The 21,388-nt window shown below is 49.9% G+C and overlaps 2 protein-coding genes across 2 annotated transcripts; one reads left to right on the top strand and one right to left on the bottom strand.

Moving 5' to 3' along the window:
• The first annotated feature begins 10,166 nt into the window (after positions 1-10,166).
• On the top strand, positions 10,167-21,388 carry Sgca (sarcoglycan alpha). Its single transcript, XM_052195145.1, has 10 exons — positions 10,167-10,224; positions 10,991-11,110; positions 11,199-11,353; positions 11,525-11,597; positions 11,841-12,039; positions 12,424-12,586; positions 13,470-13,678; positions 13,943-13,969; positions 20,804-20,996; positions 21,235-21,388. The coding sequence occupies exons 1-9, from the start codon at positions 10,188-10,190 to the stop codon at positions 20,982-20,984; spliced, it is 1,164 nt and encodes a 387-aa protein (XP_052051105.1). The 5' UTR covers positions 10,167-10,187; the 3' UTR covers positions 20,985-20,996; positions 21,235-21,388.
• On the bottom strand, positions 14,865-15,383 carry LOC127693894 (spermatid-specific linker histone H1-like protein). Its single transcript, XM_052195146.1, has one exon. The coding sequence runs from the start codon at positions 15,381-15,383 to the stop codon at positions 14,865-14,867; it is 519 nt and encodes a 172-aa protein (XP_052051106.1).

A 21,388-nucleotide genomic window follows, 5' to 3' on the forward strand; every position in this document is an offset into this window, starting at 1 on the left:
CATACACATACATACACACATATATACACATTACACATATATATATATCTTAGAGGGCTTTGGGGGGCTCAGCACTATAATAAAAATCAATCTTTTCTGAATTGTGTTCCTTACATCAGAACCGTTTGCCTACTCTCAGCTTGCCTGCATTTTCTCCTCATTATTGTAAAGTTCTGTTTCTCACTTTTAGCTCTCTAATCCATCTGGAATTAATATTTATGGATGGCGTATAGAGGTTGCACGTGAAAAGCCATTGTCCCAACACTTTTTATTGAATAGCCTGTTCTCTCTTGCTGAGTGCTGTGGCACCCCTCCCCCATCATAAATCAAATTCCCACATACACTTGGCTCCGTTTCTGGCCACTCTGTTCTATTGATCTCTTTGTCCAGCCCGGCACCAAGACCACATTGTTTTAATTACTATCACTTTCAAAGAAAAGTCTTGGTATCTCTTTGGGGCGGGTCACTTTCTTCTTCAGCAGGGTCCATTGCTCCCTTGGCCCTATGCTGCTCTGTATGAGGGTTAGAGTTAGTCTCACTCCGAAGTTTCCACTGAGATCTTTACTGGGTATGTGTGGAATCAATTGATAAAAAACGTGTGTGTGTGTGTGTGTGTGTGTGTGTGTATGTGGCGGGGGGAGGGGGGGAATTGTCATCGAGAATGATGGGGAGAATTCTCAAGCGTAACTGATCTATTTAGTTCTCTTCAAATATAGTATAGTGCTTCATTCAGAAATGTCTTGTGGCCGGGCGGTGGTGGCACACACCTGTAATCCCAGCACTCTGGGAGGCAGAGGCAGGCAGATTTCTGAGTTCGAGGCCAGCCTGGTCTACAGAGTGAGTTCCAGGTCAGCCAGGGTTATACAGAGAAACCCTGTCTCGAAAAAAACAAACAACAACAACAACAAAAAATCTTGTAAGCTGGGCATAGTGGACCATGCCTTTAGTCCTAGCACTTAGAAGGGAGAGAGTTAAGCAGATCTCTGTGAGTTTGAGGCTAGCCTGGTTTAGGTAGAGAGTGCTGGGATGTCCAGGGCTATGCAGAGAGATCTTGTCTCAAAACAACAGCAGCAGCAGTCAACATCAGCAACAAAAATGTAACATTGTTTTTAATGTAACATTAAAAGTCTAACATTTAGCAGGGCAGTGGTGGTGCACGCCTTTAATCCCAGCATTTGGGAGGCAGAGGCAGGCAGATTTCTGAGTTTGACGCTAGTATGGTCTACAGAGTGAGTTCCAGGACAGCCAGGGCTACACAGAGAAACACTGTCTCGGAAAAAAATTGTAACATTTAAATATCTTGATGTTTTAAAAAAGAATATTTTTGTGTATGGATGTTTTGTCTGTGGAGGCCCTCGGAGGCCAGAAGAAGACATGAGATCCCTTGGGACTAGAGCTGCAGATGATTGTGAGCTGCAAGGAGGCTGGCAACCAAACCCAGCTCCTTCTGTGACAGCAGTCAGTGCTCTTAGCCGCTGGGCCATCCCTCAGCCAGTTGGTTTGTCTGTCTGTCTCTCCCTTTTCCTCTCCCATACCTCTGTGTATGTGCTTCTTAATTTTTTTTGTTTTTTGTTTGTTTTTTGTTTTTTGTTTTTTTTGTTTTTTTTTTTTTTGGTTTTACGAGACAGGGTTTCTCTGTGTAGCCCTGGCTGTCCTGGTCACTCTGTAGACCAGGCTGGCCTCAAATTCAGAAATCTGCCTGCCCCTGCCTCCCAAATGCTGGGATTAAAGGCCTGCACTACCACTGCTAGTCTTTAAATTTTCGTTTTAAGACAGGGTCTTGATATGTAGAACAGGCTGGCCTTCACCTCTCAATGTAGCTCAGGCTACCCTTGTATTTGTTATTCTTTTGCTTCAGCTTCCTGAGTGCTGGGGTTATGCTCAGGTGTGTGAATAACTTTTATTTTTATGTTTTTGGAGACAGAGTTTCTCTGTGTAGCCCTTGCTGTCCTGGAACTTGCTTTGAAGACTAGGCTGGCCTTGAACTTACAGAGATTCACCTGCGTCTGCGTCCTGAGTGACACAACCAGGCTAAAACAGCAAAACTTTCTTTCATTCTGTTTTTTTTTTTTTGGTTTTTTGGATTTGGTTTTTTCAAGACAGGGTTTCTCTGTGTAGCCCTGGCTGTCCTGGAACTCACTCTATAGACCAGTCTGGCCTTGAACTCAGAAATCTGCCTGCCTCTGCCTCCCAGAGTATTGGGATTATAGGCGTGGACCACCACCGCCCAGCCAGCAAAACTTTCTAATGAGTGATTGTTAACTGGTAGAAACATTGATATTTTCTATTTCATTTGTATTTGGATGCTGATCTTTATCCAGTTACCTAGCCAACGTCCCTTATAATAATTCCAGTAACATGGAGGCTGGACGGGTGGCTCAGTGGGTAACATACGTGTGGTTAGGACTTGTCTGCGCCTGGATCCCCAGTGCTAGTGTGCAGCTGGGTGTAGCTGCATGCTCCGAGGGAGTGGCAGGCAGCACTCAGAGGCCTCGCTGGCTGGCCATAGCCATTTAATCACAGCAGCAAAGCTCTCTGTTTAGCAAGTGGTCCTGTTCCAAAACCCAAAGAAGGTGGTAAACAGTGGAAGATACCTGAAGCACAACTCTGACCTCAACAGGAGTACGCAGAAGCAAGCACACTTGCACGCGCGCCCCCCCCCCCCCACACACACACAGAACTGTTGGACAAATCTAGGCTCTCTTAGATTTTTCTTTATTAATAATTCATCTATGAAGATGCCAGTGATTCTGTCTCTTTTATATTCCTTAACCTTTTAAAACTATCTTATTGTTAAAAAAAATAAAACTTATATGCCTGTATGTGTGTGCCGGGGTGTGGGGATGTGTTGTGAAAGGCTCACACTATGCATTCCTGGCTGGCTGGCAACTTGCTATGTAGCCCAGGCTGGCCTCAAAAAACTAAGAGGTAACCTCTTGCCTCTGTCTCATCCGTGCTAGGATTAAAGACTGAAGGCATGTGCCACCATAACTAGCTACAATAATATTTTGATTTATTTATTGTGTGTACATGAGTGTGTGTGTGTGTGTGCCTGCACACGCCTGGAGGTCAAAGGACATCTTGCTGGAGTTGGTGTTCTTGTCCTAGCCCTTCCCCCATTTATCATCCAGTTAAGTAGTTTTTAAAGCCGACCTTCCTGTAGGTCTCAGATCCTGCTGGTGGGCTGCTCTGACCCTGCCCATTGCTGTGCACTGTCGGTTATAAACAAATAAAAGACGCCATGCATTCTCCTGAATTTTACAGCTCACAAGGTGCTCGAGAGTCCTCCATTATTAGCTCTCTGGTCTTTCTTGCCTCCACTTTAGAAAGGGGAGATCTCAGCGGCCATGCCTGTGGCACCCAGAACAGCCCCTCCCCGTCCCCCCATTCTCTGCTTCCTCGGGAATAGAAGAATGGCCAAGAACAGTCTGGCACTCTGGTTTTGATGCTCTCGGGGGGGGGGGGGGGTCACAACCCTTAGGTTACCTGAAGTTCAACCTATGTAGCTCAGCCGGTGGAGGGTTTGCCTAGCGTGCCCATAGCCTGGGTGTGAGGCGCAGGCCTGCAATCTCAGCACTCTGCTCGCCACAACAGGCCAGAGGAGCAGGACTTCAAGGTCATCCTCAGCTATATAGCCAGCCTGGGTTCTGTGACACCCCTTTTCAAAAATAAGACAGAATAAAAATTAAACAAAGGGTTCGGGAAGACGTTCTAGGTCTTCAGGCTGGTGTCCTCAAAATATCTGTGAGGTTGATAGGGGAACAGGAGATGCCCTTGGATACCGGAGTGCTGACAGATGACAGGTGGGTGAGGAAAGTAATTATTATTTCCAACCACCTCCTCCCTATGAGGAGTCCTCCTCCCTCTCCCTGTTTTTTTTTTTTTTTTTAAATACATTTTCTGGATAAGGAAATGGACGACATGCGCGATAGGCTTGTGGCCCTTGAGTGTCCTCCTGTGTCGCTCGGCTAACAGCGGGGTCTAGCACGCAGGCCCCTTGGTCGTACTTTCCCAGCCTGGAAGTGGGCGCTGCGCAGGCCTCGCTCCTCCCAGCTCTTCACTCGCCATCAGCCCCAACGTTGCGCAAGCGCAGGGGGCGGCTGGAGCCTGTGAAGGCGCCCTCTCGTGGAGGACTGACCCCGTTGCAGTCTTTGTTGTTGTTCTGGGGGCGGGGAAGAGGAGGGAGAAAGCTGTGGGTGGAGTTTGGGAGGCAGAAGCCAGAATCAGATCGCACTGATGAGAATGCCGTTCCTTTGTCCCTCACAAAGCCGTATAATGTGCGTTTCGGATGTAGATGAAGAAATATGCTCCTTAGAGATCAAAAGGCAGACAAGAATGGATGAGATTGTAGAGAGACGACGTTTTCATTCATGCATGATGCATTCGTTCATTCAACATTCTCTGGGGTGGACAGATGGGATAGGAAGCTGGTCGCCGATGAGGAGGGCTATGAGGAAAAAGTCCCTGCTAGCAAAGAGCGGCGCGGGGAGGGGATGGGAGGGGAGGGGAGCGGAGGGAAGCTCCTACTGGGCTTACTAGGACGAAGCTGAGAGAAACGGAGACCTGACCCATCCCCGACTACATGCTCTGACTGATGAGGACTAAATAAATAAAGAATTAAAAATGGGACACCCTGAACACCAGGAGGGATGCTATTTGTGATGGATCGAAGCAATCAAATATGTTTAAACCGTAATGATCATATTATTACTAACAAAAACAAAGATGCTAATTGGTCACAGTCTGGAGGATGCTGGAAAATCAACCCATTATTTTGAAACCAGTATATTTAGATGTGGAAAGAATCGAGCGTTTACCCCCTTTCCTGAATGAACTGTGCCCCCTGAGAAGCAAATCCTGAGGGCAATTTTTCTGTCTGGCTATATTCCAGCTGCTAAAGGAGAGTGGCAGGATTTAAGTATCACCATTTTGCAAGGCAGAACAGCAAAGGCTGTAAAGACTGACCGTGCGTGCCTCCAGATAAAGAACCTGTCCCCATCTGTGAAGTGGGCTTGCAGAGGAAGGAACCGAAATTCGACCCAGGCTCTAGATCCAACCATTCTCAGCAGGAGGTAGCAGTGTCCAGAGAATTCCATTCACGGAGGGTGGGAAGGGCACAAGGACGTGGTAGAACACTGGGGAGATGCTGTCAGCAAATCCAGGGTGTGGATGATTGCGGAGCTGATCTGGTTCCTTCACAGGAGACAGGGAAAGAGAAAGAAAGAGAGGGAGCGAGGAGAGAATGGAGAGATGCAAGGAAGGAAAAGAGGCAGAGACCATGGGAAGCCTATAAAAATGGAGATATTTACATCTGCCAACCAGTTACCGTGTCTCCACTATTTGGATCCTGATTCAAACAAATACATTGCTAAAAAAAAAAACCAAGAACAAAACAAAAACAAACAAAACAAGAACAAAAACAAACAAGTGCGCAGGCTTGGGCACACACACACACACACACACACACTCTAAAACAAGTCTGTGAAATACATGTGGGGCTGTGGCACACCATTTGTAGTAATCCCATTACTAAAAGAGACTGAGGCAGAAGCATCCTGAGTATCAGAGCAGCCAGAGCTACAACATAGTTAGACCCTCAAAGAGAAAGGTCTCAAAAAGAAAAAAAGAAAGCAAAACAAAGCAAAACATTGAAAAAATAGGCAAGTACCAAGGCGTGAGCTCACAGTCCCAGGCATTTGGGAAACTGAGGCAGAAGAATCCCTTAAACACTAGAGTTTGAGGTTAATGTGGGCAGCATAAGGCCCAGAGTCTCACAGAATGAATAAAGACAAAATTTACAAGAGACTGGAAATCAAGCACAGGAAGCTGGATAACTGATAATCCCTTGCGATGATGTTTAAAGAGAAAGAGTCATTCTCTTTAAAAGATATGCACTGAGATACTGACAGATGAAATTAAATGGGAGGCGGAACCTGGAAAAGATAGAGAGGAAGAGATTGGCCAGGAGTTGATAATTGTTGAAGCTGGGTAATAGATATATAAGGGCCCATTATTCTGTGCATGTTAAAACTTTTTTTTTCATTTAGTGTATATATAGGTGTGAGTGTATGCCACATTTAGCAGGATTCCCCAGAGCTGGAGTTACAGGTGATTGTGACCTGCCTCTGTGCATGCTGGGAACTGACCTCCTCAGGTCCTCTGGAAAGGCAGCAAGTGCTCCCAACTTCTGAGGCATCTCTCCACCCTCCCTTTCGAAGCAGGGTCAATGTGTTGCTCTGGCTTGAACTTGCGGGAGATCAGCCTGCCTTTGCCTCCTTTGTGCTGGGACTAAAGGAGTGTACCTCCACACCTAGATCTACTTTCCCCAAAACAAAACAAACAGAATAAAACAAAAATTTCCTGAACAAAAAGCTTAAGTCGGACTCTGCAACACTTTCCTGTTCCTAAGCCCCAAAGCCCTGAAGTTTTCCAGTGACCTGGGAGCTCTGGGGCCCTCCAGTGGATTCCTGCGACAATTTCAGGCTCTCCTGAATCTCAGTGCTCTTAGGGAAAATCAGAAGAGAAATAGCTGTAGCTTTTCCATTGAGGGAGTCCGGCCTTTGTGGACCTTGCGTTTTTTGTGAGTTGGTAACATTGGGGCACACTCTGCCTTAACACAGCCAAGGGTGTGATCTAAGGGCGCCAAAAATAGCCGTAGGACATCGGAGGAGGTGTCACACGGGAGACTCGGGGCAGGGCAGGGACATCTGCTAATTCTGCACCCTGCAAGTTCTCAGTGTCTTCTACTCTCGCTTTGCCTCTAAACCCCTTGCCTCGCTCCTCTGTCTCTGAGAAGGCAGGAGATGCCAAGGTGACCCGGGGCACAAATGTCTGTCCATAAGCCTGAGTGGATGCCGACTCTGGAGATTTTGTGACTCTCCAGGGACACGCAGGGTGGTCAGGTGGGAAGAATGAAGGGAAAGGGACAAGGGCAAACCAACTTGCCCACGAGTCACCTGAAGGCAAGCCTGAACTGAGACATCTTTGCTTGGACATTCAGGGTGTGGGGAGGCAAGGAGCCCTAGTGGTGAGGCCATGCCCACAAAAACTGTGGAATGCTGACAATGGTGGGCACTAGTTCTTCCTCAGGGCTCAAGGGGAGAGTGTTCTGCTGCCTGTTCTCAGGAGAAGACCCTGCAAGAGAAGTGTAGATGCAGAAATGGAGGGCCAGAGGTGTCCACCATCGAGTGCATCATGGAGGAGCTGGACACAGGGCCATGCACTTTCTGAGTATTCAGTCAGCTGCAGCATGGTTCTGGAGGGAGTTAGGAACTGCCATACTTCAGCGCCATCAGCTGTAAAACATGGGCTATGGTAATGTCTGTCTCATGGTATTGCTGTGGGTATGTAATGGGTCAGTGCACAGAAATGCACATGAGCCTTTTTGGCACAGAGGTGGACAGGTCATCGGGTCTTTCTCACCATCACCCAAGCCCCAGTCAGGCAGGGTTTTCTCATTTCTGTATGATATAGGTGACTGAACACGTGCTGCTATGGGTATTTTTGTGGGTTCTCTACAGAGGCCAGCAGCCATCATGAAGCTTACGGAGAGGGCTAGTAACTTAAGACTATGTCTGCAGGAACTGTCGAGCTGGGACTCCAAACTTATGGAATTAACTCCAGCTACATTGAGCTGGAGAGAGCCTCTCTGCTTACCTGTCCCCACTTGGCTGGTACCGTCTGGGTTCTCTCCAACCAGGCCTTCACATGGAAGATGCTGGCCTGGGGCTCAGGCTGGGCAACAGATACTTCGGCATGCTGTTAAGGAAGTTGCCAACCAGCCCCTACACTTACTAGTCGCTAGACCCCAGGTCATGTGAGTGGCCCAGGACACCTGTTCTACACCATGATGTTCTGAGGATGGGTTGGCCCAGGGATGGGGAAGGGGTGAGTGAGCAGCCAGCCTAGGAAGAAGAGGTACAAGGGAAAGGCTTCAGAGAGGAGGGGGACACATGTGACCTGCTCAGAGTCTGCCCAAGGGACAAGGCAGGAAGGGAACACCAGGCAGAGAGAACAGCCTGGATGGAGGCCAGGAAATTAAGAGGACACATTAAGCTAGGTCAGAGTCTAGGGATGTTGGTGTGTGTGTGTGTGTGTGTGTGTGTGTGTGATGGGGAGGTGACGTTCTAATCAAAATGGTCACAAAAATAGAGGAAGGGCCAGAAACCCATCTGCTGGGGATGAGTTGGGAGCCCTTGAGTTGTTGAAATTTTAAAGGGGATGGTGTCTTAGTCAGGGTTTCTATTCCTGAAAAAACACTATGACCAAGAAGCAAGTTGGGGAGGAAAGGGTTTCTTCAGTTTACACTTTCACATTGCTGTTCATCACCAAAGTAAGTCAGGTCTGGAACTCAAGCAGGTCAGGAAGCAGGAGCTGATGCAGAAGCCATGGAGGGATGTTTTTTACTGGCTTGCTTCCCTTGGCTTGCTCAGCCTGCTCTCTTATAGAACCCGGGACTACCAGCCCAAGCCCTCACCCCTTGATCACTAACTGAGAAAATGCCTTACTGCTGGATCTCAGGGAGGCATTTCCTCATCTGAAGCTCTGTGATAACTCCAGCCTGTGTCAAGTTGGCACACAGAACCAGCCAGTACAGACGGGGTGGGGGAGGGGTGCTGAAGACATGGCTTAGAGGCTAAGAGCACTTGCTGCTCTTGCAAAGGGTCCCAGTTCAGCCCCCAGCATTCACACGGTGGCTCACAGCCACCTGCTACTCCAATTCCAGCAGACCCCCGCTTCTGATCTTCGTTGGCTCCAGATATGCATGTCATACATAAACACACATGCAGGCCGCCACTTGTACACAGAAAATAAAAGTAAACCTTGAAGTCTTAAGAGAGGGCCCAAGGAGCCAGAGTGGTGGTTTAGAAAACATGCACTGAAGGTCTGGAAAAATGATTCAGTGGTTAAGAGTACCTGCTGCTTTTCCTGAAGTCCTGGGTTCTGTCCCCAGCACCACATGAAGGCTAAAACAATCTTCAACTGTAGACTCACGTGATCTAATACCTTCCTCTTGCTCGCAGACAAAAATGCATACAAAACATCCAAATGCACAAACACATACATTTTGAGTAATGTGGTGGCACACGCTTTTCATGCCAGTGCTAGAGAGGCAGAGGCAGGCAGATCTCTGAGTTCAAGGCCAGCCTGGTCTCCAGAGAGAGTTCCAGGACAGCCAGGGCTACACAGAGAAACTGTCTCGAAAAGCCAAAGAGAAAAAGGGAAAAGAAAATATAAAGACTGGAGTGGAGGCTGGCGGTCCTGGGAGCTCTGAGGGTAGGGGTGCCCAAGGGTCCCTGGTGGGCAAGAGAGAACAAGCCAGGATGGTCGTGGGCCCTTTAATGGGCTGACTGGGGTAATTCTCCTGTATCCAGGCCACATCAGATACCTAATGCGACCCTGTTTCAAAGCAAAACAAAAACAAATCAAAGTAAAACAAAAACCAAACCCAAACAACCACCAAAAACCAAAAACCCAAGGCCGTTTATGGAGCCCAGTTGATGGAGCACCCCACTAACATAGAGACCTGGGTTCGGTCCCCAGCGTTGCATAAAACAGAGCATGGGGGTACACCCCTGTAATCTCAGACTCAGGAGATGAGGCAGGAGGATAAGGAACCCAAGGTCATCTTCACAGCACAGCATGTTTGAGGCTAGCCTGGCCTACATGAGACAGACTCTTAAAACACAAAGGGCGTGGAACAATGACTCAGTGGTTAAGGGCCCTGCTGTGCTGCTCCTCCAGAGGCCCAGAGTTCAATATCCGGTTCCCAGCATGGCAGCTCACAACCACCAGGTCTGTAATTCCAGTTCCAGGGGATCAGATTCCCTCTTCTAGCTTTCTGGGGGCACTGCCTTCAGGGGGCGCACAGGCATCCATACAGGCAAAACAGACAAAATAATAAAACCAACGGAACAAGTGAAATGCAGAATAGTATATCAAATATATAGTATTTAAAAAACATAGACGCCAGATAAAACCCACTGTGGTCACCAGGGACAACTAGGGGACACCACGGGTGAGGTCAGTGTCTGCCCCAGAGTCAGTGCTCACTCTGGGAATGGGAAGAGGCGGCACTCTGGGCAAGGCTGGCCCCAGCTGCTCTGCCACACCTCCTCCCCTCCCTCCCCCTCTCTCTGCTCCTCCAGCCCTTGTCCCTGTCCCTGTCACTCACTGGCTGGGCAACAATGGCTGCAGCAGTGACTTGGATTCCTCTCCTTGCGGGCAAGTTGGGGATCTTCTTCCAGGAAGGGACAGAATTAGAGGTGGAATTTAGGAGTTATGAGGTAGAAGAGTAGGGGGTCCTCAGAAGGGTTTGGGGTGGGGAAGTAAGACCTAGAGGATTCTGGGGAGCTAATGAGCACTCAGGGACCCAGGGCTGGGAGCTGGATTCTGGAGGAAGGAACAAGAGGGCAGAGGGAGCCTTGAGGGCAGAGGGGTCCTCGGGCCCTGGGTGGGCATGATGGGACAGGCCAAGAGGGTTGTGGGCCCTTTAATGAGCTGGCTGTGACTCTTAATTCTGCCAGAGCGGACTAAATTTGGCATTAAGAGGGAAGGCAGAGGGAGTGGCAGATAAGTCCACTTTGCTGGGCTCCTATTGGCCTAAAGCTCAGACTCTGTTCTTCTCTGAGAATTGGGGAGGCCTTGGAATGGCTACCCCCTTTCTGGGGGGGGCTCTTTTCCAAGTCACCCGAGCATACACAGCCTTTCTCAACCGAGTGCCAGTCCCCTCCCACGTGAGCCTAAAATATGGAGTGAAAAGCTGGCTGGGGTGGATCCCTTCCATGAATTCAAAGACAACAAAAGTCTGGCTCTTGTCACCATCTAAACTCTGCAGCAGAGTAGGATCTGTACCCCACCCACCCCAGCAGCAGGCCAGGAGCCCTTGGCTCTCAGAGAACCAGGAACACTGTGGGGAAGGGAGCTCACCTCTGCCCGTGACTGAAGCTGTCTGTGCGTTTGGGACTTATGGGGGCGGGGGTCCCCATAGGTCTCCTGGCAGGACTGAGGGACACCAAGGCCCAGCAGACAACTTTACATCCACGTGTGGGTCGCGTGTTTGTGCATCCTTTGGAACATGCCACCTTCCTGCGCCTTCCAGAGCACGTTGGTAAGAGAGGGACCAGACACCGGGAGTGGCCCAAGGCACTCTCTGTGCGGTCTCCACTTTCCCATTCCTCTCTTGTTTCTCTCATCAGCGGTGCCACCCACTGTCCGACTCACCTACCACGCTCACCTCCAGGGACATCCAGACCTGCCCAGGTGGCTGCACTACACACAGCGCAGTCCCTATAACCCTGGCTTCCTCTATGGCACTCCCACTCCAGAAGACCGTGGGCATCAAGTCATCGAGGTGCCAGCACAGAGGCATCCAGACCCTGGGGGTGGCCACTGGGGCCTAAGGGTGACCCTGCCAGCCGGACTGGTGCTAATGTTTGCCTATTTGCATGTAGTTTGCATACACCCCTTGTGTGGCTAGCCAGCATCCTCCTAGAGCCTCTCCTCAGACTTTTCCTTCCCCCAGGTTACCGCCTACAATCGGGACAGCTTTGACACCACTAGACAGAGGCTGCTGCTGCTGATTGGCGACCCCGAAGGTATCTCCTATTCCATTCCCCGACTGGTGACAATCTTTTTGTGTTGTTTTTGTTTTCTGAGACAGGGTTTCTCCGTAGAAACGGAGACAGGCCCAAGGAACGGAACTTGGAGCCTGTGTTGTATCGAGGCTGTTGGGATAGAGGCCGTGTGGGCACTATGGGGGTGCTTGGAGTTGTTTAGAAAGCACCCGGAGTGCCTAGCACAGAGTGGGGTGCAGCTGAGCGCCCGCTCGGCCTCCCCAGGTCCCCGCTTGCCGTACCAAGCTGAGTTCCTGGTGCGCAGCCATGACGTGGAGGAGGTGCTGCCCTCCACACCTGCCAATCGCTTCCTCACCGCCTTGGGGGGACTCTGGGAGCCAGGGGATCTCCAGTTGCTGAACATCACTTCTGCCTTGGACCGTGGAGGCCGAGTCCCTCTTCCTATTGAGGGCCGGAAGGAAGGGTAAGGGGGCAACTCGGGAAGGGTTTCCTGGTTGAATGACTAGCTGTCTCCCTGATTTCCTGAGTGCTGTAGTGACGTACCTTCACCGTGTTCATCTCTTCTGATGAGCTCAGTCTTCACCTGACTGCACATTCCCTTCCATCTCTTTGTCCTCCCTGAGCCCAAACCCTTGTCTGGCCTCTGGACTCTGACCTCTGATGCCTCATGAAAACTTGTTAAAAGATTTCTAGGGTGTATAAACAATGCGATGCTCTGCCTTGGTCTCAGGTTTTGGGGACTGTGACTTCTCCCATCAGGCCCTGATGTCTTCCATGGGCCACTTACCCTGTCTCCCCCCACCCCAGCTCAACAGATTTGTGACCTACCCGTTCCTTTCTGCTCCAGGGTATACATTAAGGTGGGCTCTGCCACACCCTTCTCCACCTGCCTGAAGATGGTGGCATCACCTGACAGCTATGCCCGTTGTGCCCAGGGACAGCCTCCACTACTGTCCTGCTATGACACCTTGGCACCCCACTTCCGCGTTGACTGGTGCAATGTGTCTCTGGTGAGGAGGGGGTACAGTCTTCAAGTCTGCTCCAGCTATGATTTCTCTAGCCCAGCCTTTTTTCTCTGGTAGTGTCAGTTTGATTCTCAGCAGGTCTGATGTCTCTGTCATGGACACACACACACACACACACACACACACACACACACACACGTGCACATGCATGCACACACTTCTATCTTTTACCACAAGAGGGCGACAAAGCCTACATCTGGACTTTCCAGCTTGGAGTCCCAGAACTGCTCAGCTAAAACTACCAGGAATTCCTAAGCAAGAGTCATGCATCTGTGTGACACCTCTGTCTGCTTCCTGTGGAAGTGTCACCAAGCCAGCCAACCTGCAGTAAGAAGCAACTTGTGGCTCTTGGTGATGTTTCAAAGGACCCTAGAGAGTCTACGCCCAGGCTGGAGCCCTGCTCCTGGGAGCCAGCAAAAGGAAACTCCATCAGGGTCACTGATGACCTACTGAAAGCCGTGTGCTGGGCACCGTACCTCCAGCATATTTCATCACTGAGATTCACTGGCAGAATTGGCGCGCTCTTATCACTCTAAATTCACAGCTGAGGAATTCATGTTGAGGCAAGTCACCCCAGTGAATCACTAGCCTAAGTCAGAGTTCAGACTCGGGCAGCCCAGGCCTAGCACCAGCACTAATCATTGTACATGCCTGCCTCTCCTGGAACTGGCTTCTCCTGGCCTCTCATCCAATGTTTGTTCTGTAGTCACATGGGCTAGAGGAGACAGGTAGGAAAAAGGCCTGTGGTTATATGGGGTTTATAGGTTGGTGGTTGCAGATCCTCTGGCCTGGCCCCCGGGGGCAGGGGGTGGCGTGGTGTCTCTGTGTCCATTGAGTCATGCCTGGGTCAGCCCCCGACTCTCTGCAGGTAGACAAGTCAGTGCCAGAGCCCCTAGATGAGGTGCCTACTCCAGGTGACGGGATCTTGGGGAACGATCCATTCTTCTGCCCGCCCACGGAAGCCACAGGCCGAGACTTCCTAACAGATGCCCTGGTGACCCTCTTGGTGCCCCTGCTGGTGGCTCTGCTGCTCACCCTGCTGCTGGCTTACATCATGTGCTGTCGGCGTGAAGGACGGTGGGTGTGCTGGACAGGGCAGGTTGACACATCGAAAGGGTCACTCTGGGACTCGGGGAGCCATGCTTCTCAGGGAATGGGCTTCTCAACTGTTAAGGGGATTGCGGGGGCGCGCGGGGGGGGGGGCTTTCTAGGTAGCCGAGGAGGATCCACTCTTGTCTGACTGTAAGCACGTGGAATTCCCACCTGGGAGCTCTCGGGATGTCATGGAGCAAAGCCAGATTGGTGCTGACCCCTCTCCCCAACTTCTGCTTTTCCCCACAGGCTGAAGAGAGACATGGCTACCTCTGAGTGAGTAAAGCAAAGTTGGGGGGGGGGAGAGGGCCGGAGAGGGGAGCCCCCTGCATTATTATTGAGTTGAACCCTTTAGTCTCTATGAGCAGCAGGTTATCTGGGGTCTAAGCCCACGGGCTGACTGACCTTGTCCTCTTGTGTTCTGGTCATAGAAGAGGCTATTGTGGCATAGGGAAAGGGGACCTGCCTCTGTCCAGAGAAAGAGCCTGAGGCAGCAAAGGGCTCCCAGTGTGACTTTTCCTTTTTATTCCCTTCTCTTTCTCATTCCTTTCCTTCTTCCTACCCCCTTCTCTCTCCCTCCCTCCTTTCTCTCCCTCCCTCTTTTCTCTCCCTCCTTCTCTCCTTTCTCTCCCTCCCTCCCCCTCCCTCGCTCCCTCCCTCGCTCCCTTGATCCCTCCCTCCCTCGATCCCTCCCTCCCTTGATCCCTCCCTCGCTCCCTTCCTCCTTCCCTTGATCCTTCCCCTCCTCCCTTGCTCCCTCCTTCCCTCGCTCCCCTCCCTCCCTCCCTCCCTTCCTCCTTCCCTTGATCCTTCCCTCCTTCCCTTGATCCCTCCCTCCCTCTCTCGATCCCTCCCTCCCTCCCTTCCTTCCTCCCTCCCTCCCCATTGTCAGCCAGTCACCTGGTTTACCTCCGGGCTGTCCATGAGGAGAGGATGTGGCAACAGATGCTTTAAATCCAACCACATTTTTTCCCAAGCCCGTTTTACTCTGCCTTAGATTCCCCCTACCCTTGACTTCTGCCCCAGCCCCCGCCCCTCATCCCCGTGCCCCTCAGGTCGGCCTAATTTTCCAACCCCCCAGGACCCCAAAGATTCCCGAAGGCAATTGTGAAATACGTTGGGTTTTATTCCCACTTCATGGCAAGCCTTGCACCCTGCCCGACCTGCCTTCTTAATGGCGGCGGCCTTTAGCCACCCTACGAACTCCTTTGAAAAGCTGGTTATTGCTCCTTTTGGAGCTTAGTAGTGATCGGCGCGATCCAGACCGGCGCTGCGCAGGCTGCTCCCTCTTCTGCCTCCGCTGGCGTCTCTTGGCCTGGCGCTTGGATTTGAAGGCCTGCTTCTTGCCCAGGCGGAAAGAGCCGGAGGCGCCCTTGCCGGTCACCTGCCTGAGCATGCCTTTCTTGACCAGGTTCTGGAGCACACGCTTGAAGCGCCAGGTGTTTTGGGCCATATTGTACCCCGTGATAGACACGGCTTTCTTCAGGGCAGCGAGGGACACACGGCTGTGTACCCCCTTGTCAGCCACAGCCCTCAGAATCACCTTCGACATGGTGGGCTTCCGCAGGGTTTGGGTCCCGACGTTGGGTCCAGTTTTATTCTCACTCTGGCTTGGGACCTGTGATGTGCTGGCATCTTGGTCTCCGGCCACCACGGCGTTTGAGGCTGGAGATGGTGACACCAGCGGCATATCTCTCTGATTCTCTTGCGGAGATGTCTGTGGAGCACCAGGTGCTAGGATCTCCAGGGTGGTGGCTGGAAACGGCCACCCTGTTCCTCTCAGTAGTGGGTGGGCTGTATTCTGGCTTCTGCTTCCCTCAGAGGCACCTCTGTAGGGGGGGTCTGGGCCACACCTCGGCCAGAGAGAGGACCGAGGATGATCACCCACGATTGGCCTCAGCAGACTTGTGCTGTGGGCTCAGGGGCTGGTGAAGTTATCTCTGCAATGACCTCAAGGGGTCATTGTGAGGTAGGCAGAATCCTGTGGGGGTCACAGTAACTCCATTGTTCCTTCTGAGGAAGGTCTGAAGCAGCAGATAGTGGGGACATCTGATGTGTCAGACGCCCTTCAGGGGAAGGCGGTAGCTGGTTGACCTCGCACAGGGAATGGCCATGCATATATGGAATATATGTGCATTTCTGAACCAATTCTAGGACATTTGGAGTCCTCAGGTTTACTTAGTTAGTGGTGGGGCTACGTATAGAATCCAGGGTTTCACACACACTAGGCAAGTGTCTCACCACTGAACTATATCCCTAACCCAAGCCCTCAGTTTTTTGTTTTTTTTTAAAAACCAGTGTTAACTTTTAAAAATTAGACTTATTTATTTATTTCATGTATATAAGTACACTGTCGCTGTCCTCAGACACACCAGAAGAGGGCATCAGATCCCATTTCAGATGGTTGTGAGCCACCATGTAGTTGCTGGGAACTGAACTCAGGATGGAAGAGCAGTCAGTGCTCTTAACTGCTGAGCCATCTCTCTAGCCCCCCAAGCCCTTAGTTTTAAAACCACTATTTGATTGCCAACAGTCTCTATGCATTGCAGTTTTGTTTTTCTGAGTGGAAAAATGCTAACTTTTGGTGTTTATTATTTTGAGATGAGATCAACTTTTTTTTTTTTTTTTTTTTTTTTTTTTTTTGGAAATGAGTTGAGATGGTGTTTCTCCGTAAAGCCTTGGCTATCCTGGAACTATCTCTAGACGAGGCTGGTTTCAAACTCAGTGATCCACCTTCCTCTACTGAATGCTGGGGTTAAAGGAGTGTGCCACCACTGCCTAGCAGAGACAGGGTCAAACTATATAGCTCTGGCTGGCCAGCGATTCACATATATAAATGCTGGCCTCAAACAGATTTCCAAGTGCTTGGATTAAAGGCACGTGCCACCATCATGTCTGGCTACAGTTACTCCACCCCCCCCCCCCCCACAGGATTTCTCTGTGTAGCCCTGGCTGTCCTGGAACTCACTCTGTAGACCAGGCTGGCCTTGAACTCAGAAATCCTGCCTCTGCCTCCCAGAGTGCTGGGATTACAGGCCTGTGCTACCACTGCCTGGCTACTTATTTTTTTTTTTTTTTTTTGAGTAGGGTGATGGCCTTAATATACAGCTGAAAATATCTTCTGGTTCTACTATCATCTCCTCCGAGTGCTAGAAATTACAGGTGTGCCTCCACACCCAGCTTCCATGGTGCTGGGGGTTGAACCCAGGACTTTCTGCCTGCTAGGCATGCACCTTAACAGCTGAATTCTTCCAATACATTTTAAACACAAGAAATATAATTTTTAACAGAAAATATACTTTCCTTAGTAAAATGCAATTCCTTGCTTTGTGTAAATTGATCAGTCTTCCACATAAAACTGTTAAAAATGCTATATTAAGCTGGGTTGGGGGGGGCTAGAGAGATGGCTCAGTGGTTAAGAGCACTGACTGCTCTTCTGAAACTTCTGATTTCAAATCCTAGCAACCACATGGTGACTCACAACCATTTGTGATGAGATCTGATGCCCTCTTCTGGTATGTCTGAAGACAGCTACAGTGTACTTACATATAGCAATAAATAAATATTTTAAACAAACTAACAAGTAAACAAACCAGCTGTGGCGGTCCATGCCTGTAACCCCAGCTCTGTGGAGCTGGAGGCAGGAGGATCTCCACCTAGCCTCCAATGGATGTCATGATGGCTTCCATGAGAGCCTGTCTCAAAACTAAAGGAGAAACATAAAGGGTTTGGCTTTATTTAATTTTTTATGTTTTGAGATTGGGCTTTTCCATGTTGCTCTTGCTGTCCTGGAACTTGCTCTGTAGACCAGGCTGGCCTCTAATCCGTAGAGATCTGCCTGCCTCTGCCTCCCGAGTGCTGGGATTAAAGGCTTGTGCTATCACCACCCGGCTGGGTTTTATTGTCATATATATATATATATATATATATATATATATATATATATATATATATACACATATTTTTGTTTGTGCCATGTTTGATGAGTTGTATCACTGGTATTGTGATGTTTTCCTTGGGACTGGTGTATTTTACCACTTCTAGTTTTCCTGCTTCATGTGCAGTTCTGATGTCAGGAAGATCTGCTTCCTTCTTCTGCTTGGAACAGAATACCTTTGCCTTGTATTCTATCAGCCTTAGCTGGCCTGAGTTTTGTGTTGATTTAATTCTACCAGATGTGGTTATTTTAATGTAGGTCAATGTCTGTCACTATTTTTTTTTTATTAAAGATTTTTTATTATATGTAAGTACACTGTAGCGGTCTTCAGACACACCAGAAAAGGTTGTCAGGTCTCATTGCAGATGGTTGTGAGCCACCATGTGGTTGCTGGGATTTGAACTCAGGACCTTCAGAAGGGCAGTCAGTGCCCTTAACCACTGAGCCATCTCTCTGTCCCTGTCACTTTTCAAATTGGCCACAGAAGTGATTTTGTTGCCTGGCTGTCACCTGTATCAGATCAGACTTGTCACGAAGTTCTCCAGGCCCTGGTGGCATTGCCTTGTGGGTCTGTGTGCTGGGGACAGATTGTCTGATGGTGGTGTAGAGGTGGGAGAAGCCAATGACCATGAGTGTGTGCACATGTGTCCATGTGTGTTTGTATGTGTTTGTATGCAGCAGTAGCTGCCTGTCCTTCTGTTTACCTCAGTACTTACATGAATACCCCAGGAAAGCGCCACAGGGTTTGATGTGTACTGCCCTGCTCTTGGGAGGTTTTTTCCCACCTGTGCATTCCCAGAGTGATGAGACTTATGTGGGGCTAGGGATGGGAGGGGCTTGTCGATGAAGGCTTTCCCTGGGATGCGGATGGATGCGGGATGCGGGATGCAGGATGCGGGACGCACCTGCCTCACTGGCTCCTCTCAGCATCTGTGCATTTCTGGCTCTCATCCCTACAGGCTCCCCTTATCTAGGATGGAAAACCATGTTTTGGTCAGTTCAGTTTGTCGAATTCCACACTCAGGCGCTCATTTAGCCCTCCCCTGGCCTCACACAGTGACCTCATTTCTTTTCCTGGCCAGCAGGCACTCAGTCCCGCTTCCGAGGGGAGTGCAGCTGGTTCTCCACGAGGCCTGCCTGTCTTTCAGTGGTCTAACGTCTCGGGCTCTTAGCTGCAGCTGGTGTCTGCTGACTGGGACGTGTACGTCTGGTAGAGATCCTTCTCTGACCTTAGCGGAGTGACAAAGGGGGAGGCATTCTTCAGCCTGCCTGGAGCTTCGGTTTTAAGAAAACTCAAGTTTTAAGAAAACTCAAGTCTATATTTTTTTAAAACTGTTTTTAAGATGGATTCATCGTACAGCCCAAGCTGGTCTCAAACCATGCCTAGCAGAAAAAAAAAAATTTTAAGATTTTTTTTCTTTTTCTTTCTTTTTTTTTTTTTTCTTGATGTATTCTTTATTTACATTTCAAATGATTTCCCATTTTCTGGGTCCCCACTCCCCGCAAGTCCCATAAGCCCTCTTCCCTCCCCCTGTTCCTCCATCAACTCCTTCCCACTTCCCTGTTCTGGTATTCCCCTATACTGTTGCATTGGGTCTTTCCAGAAGATTTATTTATTTATTATATGTAAGTACACTGTAGCTGTCTCCAGACACTCCAGAAGAGGGCGTCAGATCTCATTGCAGATTATTGTGAGCCACCATGTGGTTGCTGGGATTTGAATTCAGGACCTTCTGAAGAGTAGTCAGTGCTCTTACTTGCTGAGCCATCTCTCCGGCACCAAAAACTATTATTTATAAAGAGAAGTCTCCGTTCTGACCTGGAGATCAGGAGTTTGGGAAAATGTTACCAGAGGAAACCTGGGTTCGTGTGAATGAGAAAGATGAAAAAAACTTCTCCTGGAGGTCAAATTCATTGCTGAGCTTGCTAGAGTAAATTATAGCTTCCTATAATAATAGCTCAGAGAGGTTAAACAGCTTACCAAATGTCACAGAGCAGTAAGAGCAGAAACCCAGTGATTAAAAAAACAAGGCAAGCCCGCTCCTGGGTTCACTTGGCTTTATGGTACAGCCCAAGCTGGCTTCAAACTCAAACTCAGACATGTGGCAGCTTGCTCTGGGTCAACAGAAGGCAAGGACCTAGGACTGTCACATAGGATTAAAGCTGGACCTGAAGCTGGAGTTCAGGAAGGGCCTTCCGGTGGGGTGTGGCCGCTCTCTGCAGCAGGGGTTTCCAAGTTGCTGAGATTGGAGCTGAAGACAGCCCAAAAAACTCTGGTCTGAAACAGAGACTGGGAAGCAAGAGTAGGGTGGGGAAGCTGTGTCAGGTCCCAAGGAACAGAGATGAGGTTAAAGAAGCCTGGGTAATGGGATCCAGAGCTTGGTGGGTCACGGGGAAGACAGCCCCAGGAAGGTCAAAAGCTAGGTCAAAAGAGAGAAAGGAATGGGTAAGATGGCCGGCCGGCTGAACATAAGGACGGGAGGAAAGGAGAGAGTCTTGATGCTTGGAGCTGGTACTGAGGAAGGTTGCGAAGAGTTAGAAGGAGCTGAGAAGACCATGGGAATATAAAAACGTTACATGGCTGGGGATGCAGCCAGTTGGGAAGGCTCTCGTATGTGTGAAATGTCATGTAAACTCATGAGCACATGGCGCGCCTCTGTAATGATAGCAGTTGGGAGATGGAAGCAGGAGGGTCAGGAGTTCAAGGTCACCCTCAGTCTATATGGAGTTTGAGGCCTGGGCCCTCTAAGTTTTAAACAAACCAAACCACAACACTAGACTATAAAACCCAGCTTCTGCAAATATGGTATCTGCTCTTGCCTTGGCATTGAGTGAGTCCTCTATGCTGGCACTATTTCAAACAGCCAGCTATATTTTCTTTACTCTGCATTACAATGGGTATTATGTTAGGATATGGGCATTATTATTACCACTTCACAGTTGGGAGAAATGGAGGCAGAGGTTAATCCAAGAACATACAGTTTTAAATCAAGGCTGTCCGCACTCAGAGCCTTGTCTCAATTACTGGGCACAGGCACATACCTGTGTTTGAGTGTCCCAGCAACCTGACCCCGTAGGAAGAGAGCAGGGTGGCTCTGAGGCAGTGCCAGGCTAGCTCTTAGAGGCTAATTCCAAGAGCTGAGGGTCTTCTGCTTGTGTCTCCACGTCTCCAGCATCCAGATGTTTCACCACTGTTCCATCCACGGGAATACAGAGGAGCTTCGGCAGATGGCGTCCAGCCGCGAGGTGCCCCGGCCTCTATCCACCTTGCCCATGTTCAACGTTCGTACAGGAGAGCGGTTACCTCCCCGAGTAGACAGCGCACAGATGCCCCTCATCCTGGACCAGCACTGAGAGCCCTGTCAGGTGGGTCTGGCTGGGCAGTGCCACCTTCCAACCAAGAAACAAGGGAGCCTTTATCTCAAGGCTGGGGGAAGTTGGTAGGATATGAGAGATCACACCCACCTGCCTGCCCCCAGGTGCGGATGCTCAACACTGCTGGATTGTCCCCACCACTGCCAAACAGTCAGGGCCGGAGGGTCAGGATAAGGGAGACAGGAGTCTGGAACCCTTGACCCCCTCTATCCTCTGTGTCCCCCTTTAGCTCCAGCTCTAGCTGCACCACTCACAGCTGCTGACCTGTGACTATGTCTACAACTGATTCCCGCTCCTAGCCTACTTGGACTTCCGACTCCAAACAGGCAGATGGTGTAGGGAGGGGTGAGGGCTCTTGGGAGTCAGCACCCAAAAATAAAAAT

Source organism: Apodemus sylvaticus, chromosome 10 (genome assembly GCF_947179515.1).
Source record: "Apodemus sylvaticus chromosome 10, mApoSyl1.1, whole genome shotgun sequence".
In the NCBI taxonomy this organism is placed as follows: Eukaryota; Metazoa; Chordata; class Mammalia; order Rodentia; family Muridae; genus Apodemus; species Apodemus sylvaticus.

Bases quoted from the DNA above. Each gene is read 5' to 3' on its own strand.
- Sgca (XM_052195145.1), top strand. From the start codon at position 10,188: ATGGCTGCAGCAGTGACTTGGATTCCTCTCCTTGCGG. The intron at 11,111-11,198 runs GTAAGAGAGGGA...TTCTCTCATCAG, and splicing joins GCGCCTTCCAGAGCACGTTG to CGGTGCCACCCACTGTCCGA. The intron at 13,679-13,942 runs GTGGGTGTGCTG...TTTTCCCCACAG, and splicing joins TGCTGTCGGCGTGAAGGACG to GCTGAAGAGAGACATGGCTA.
- LOC127693894 (XM_052195146.1), bottom strand. From the start codon at position 15,383: ATGCCGCTGGTGTCACCATCTCCAGCCTCAAACGCCGTGGTGGCCGGA.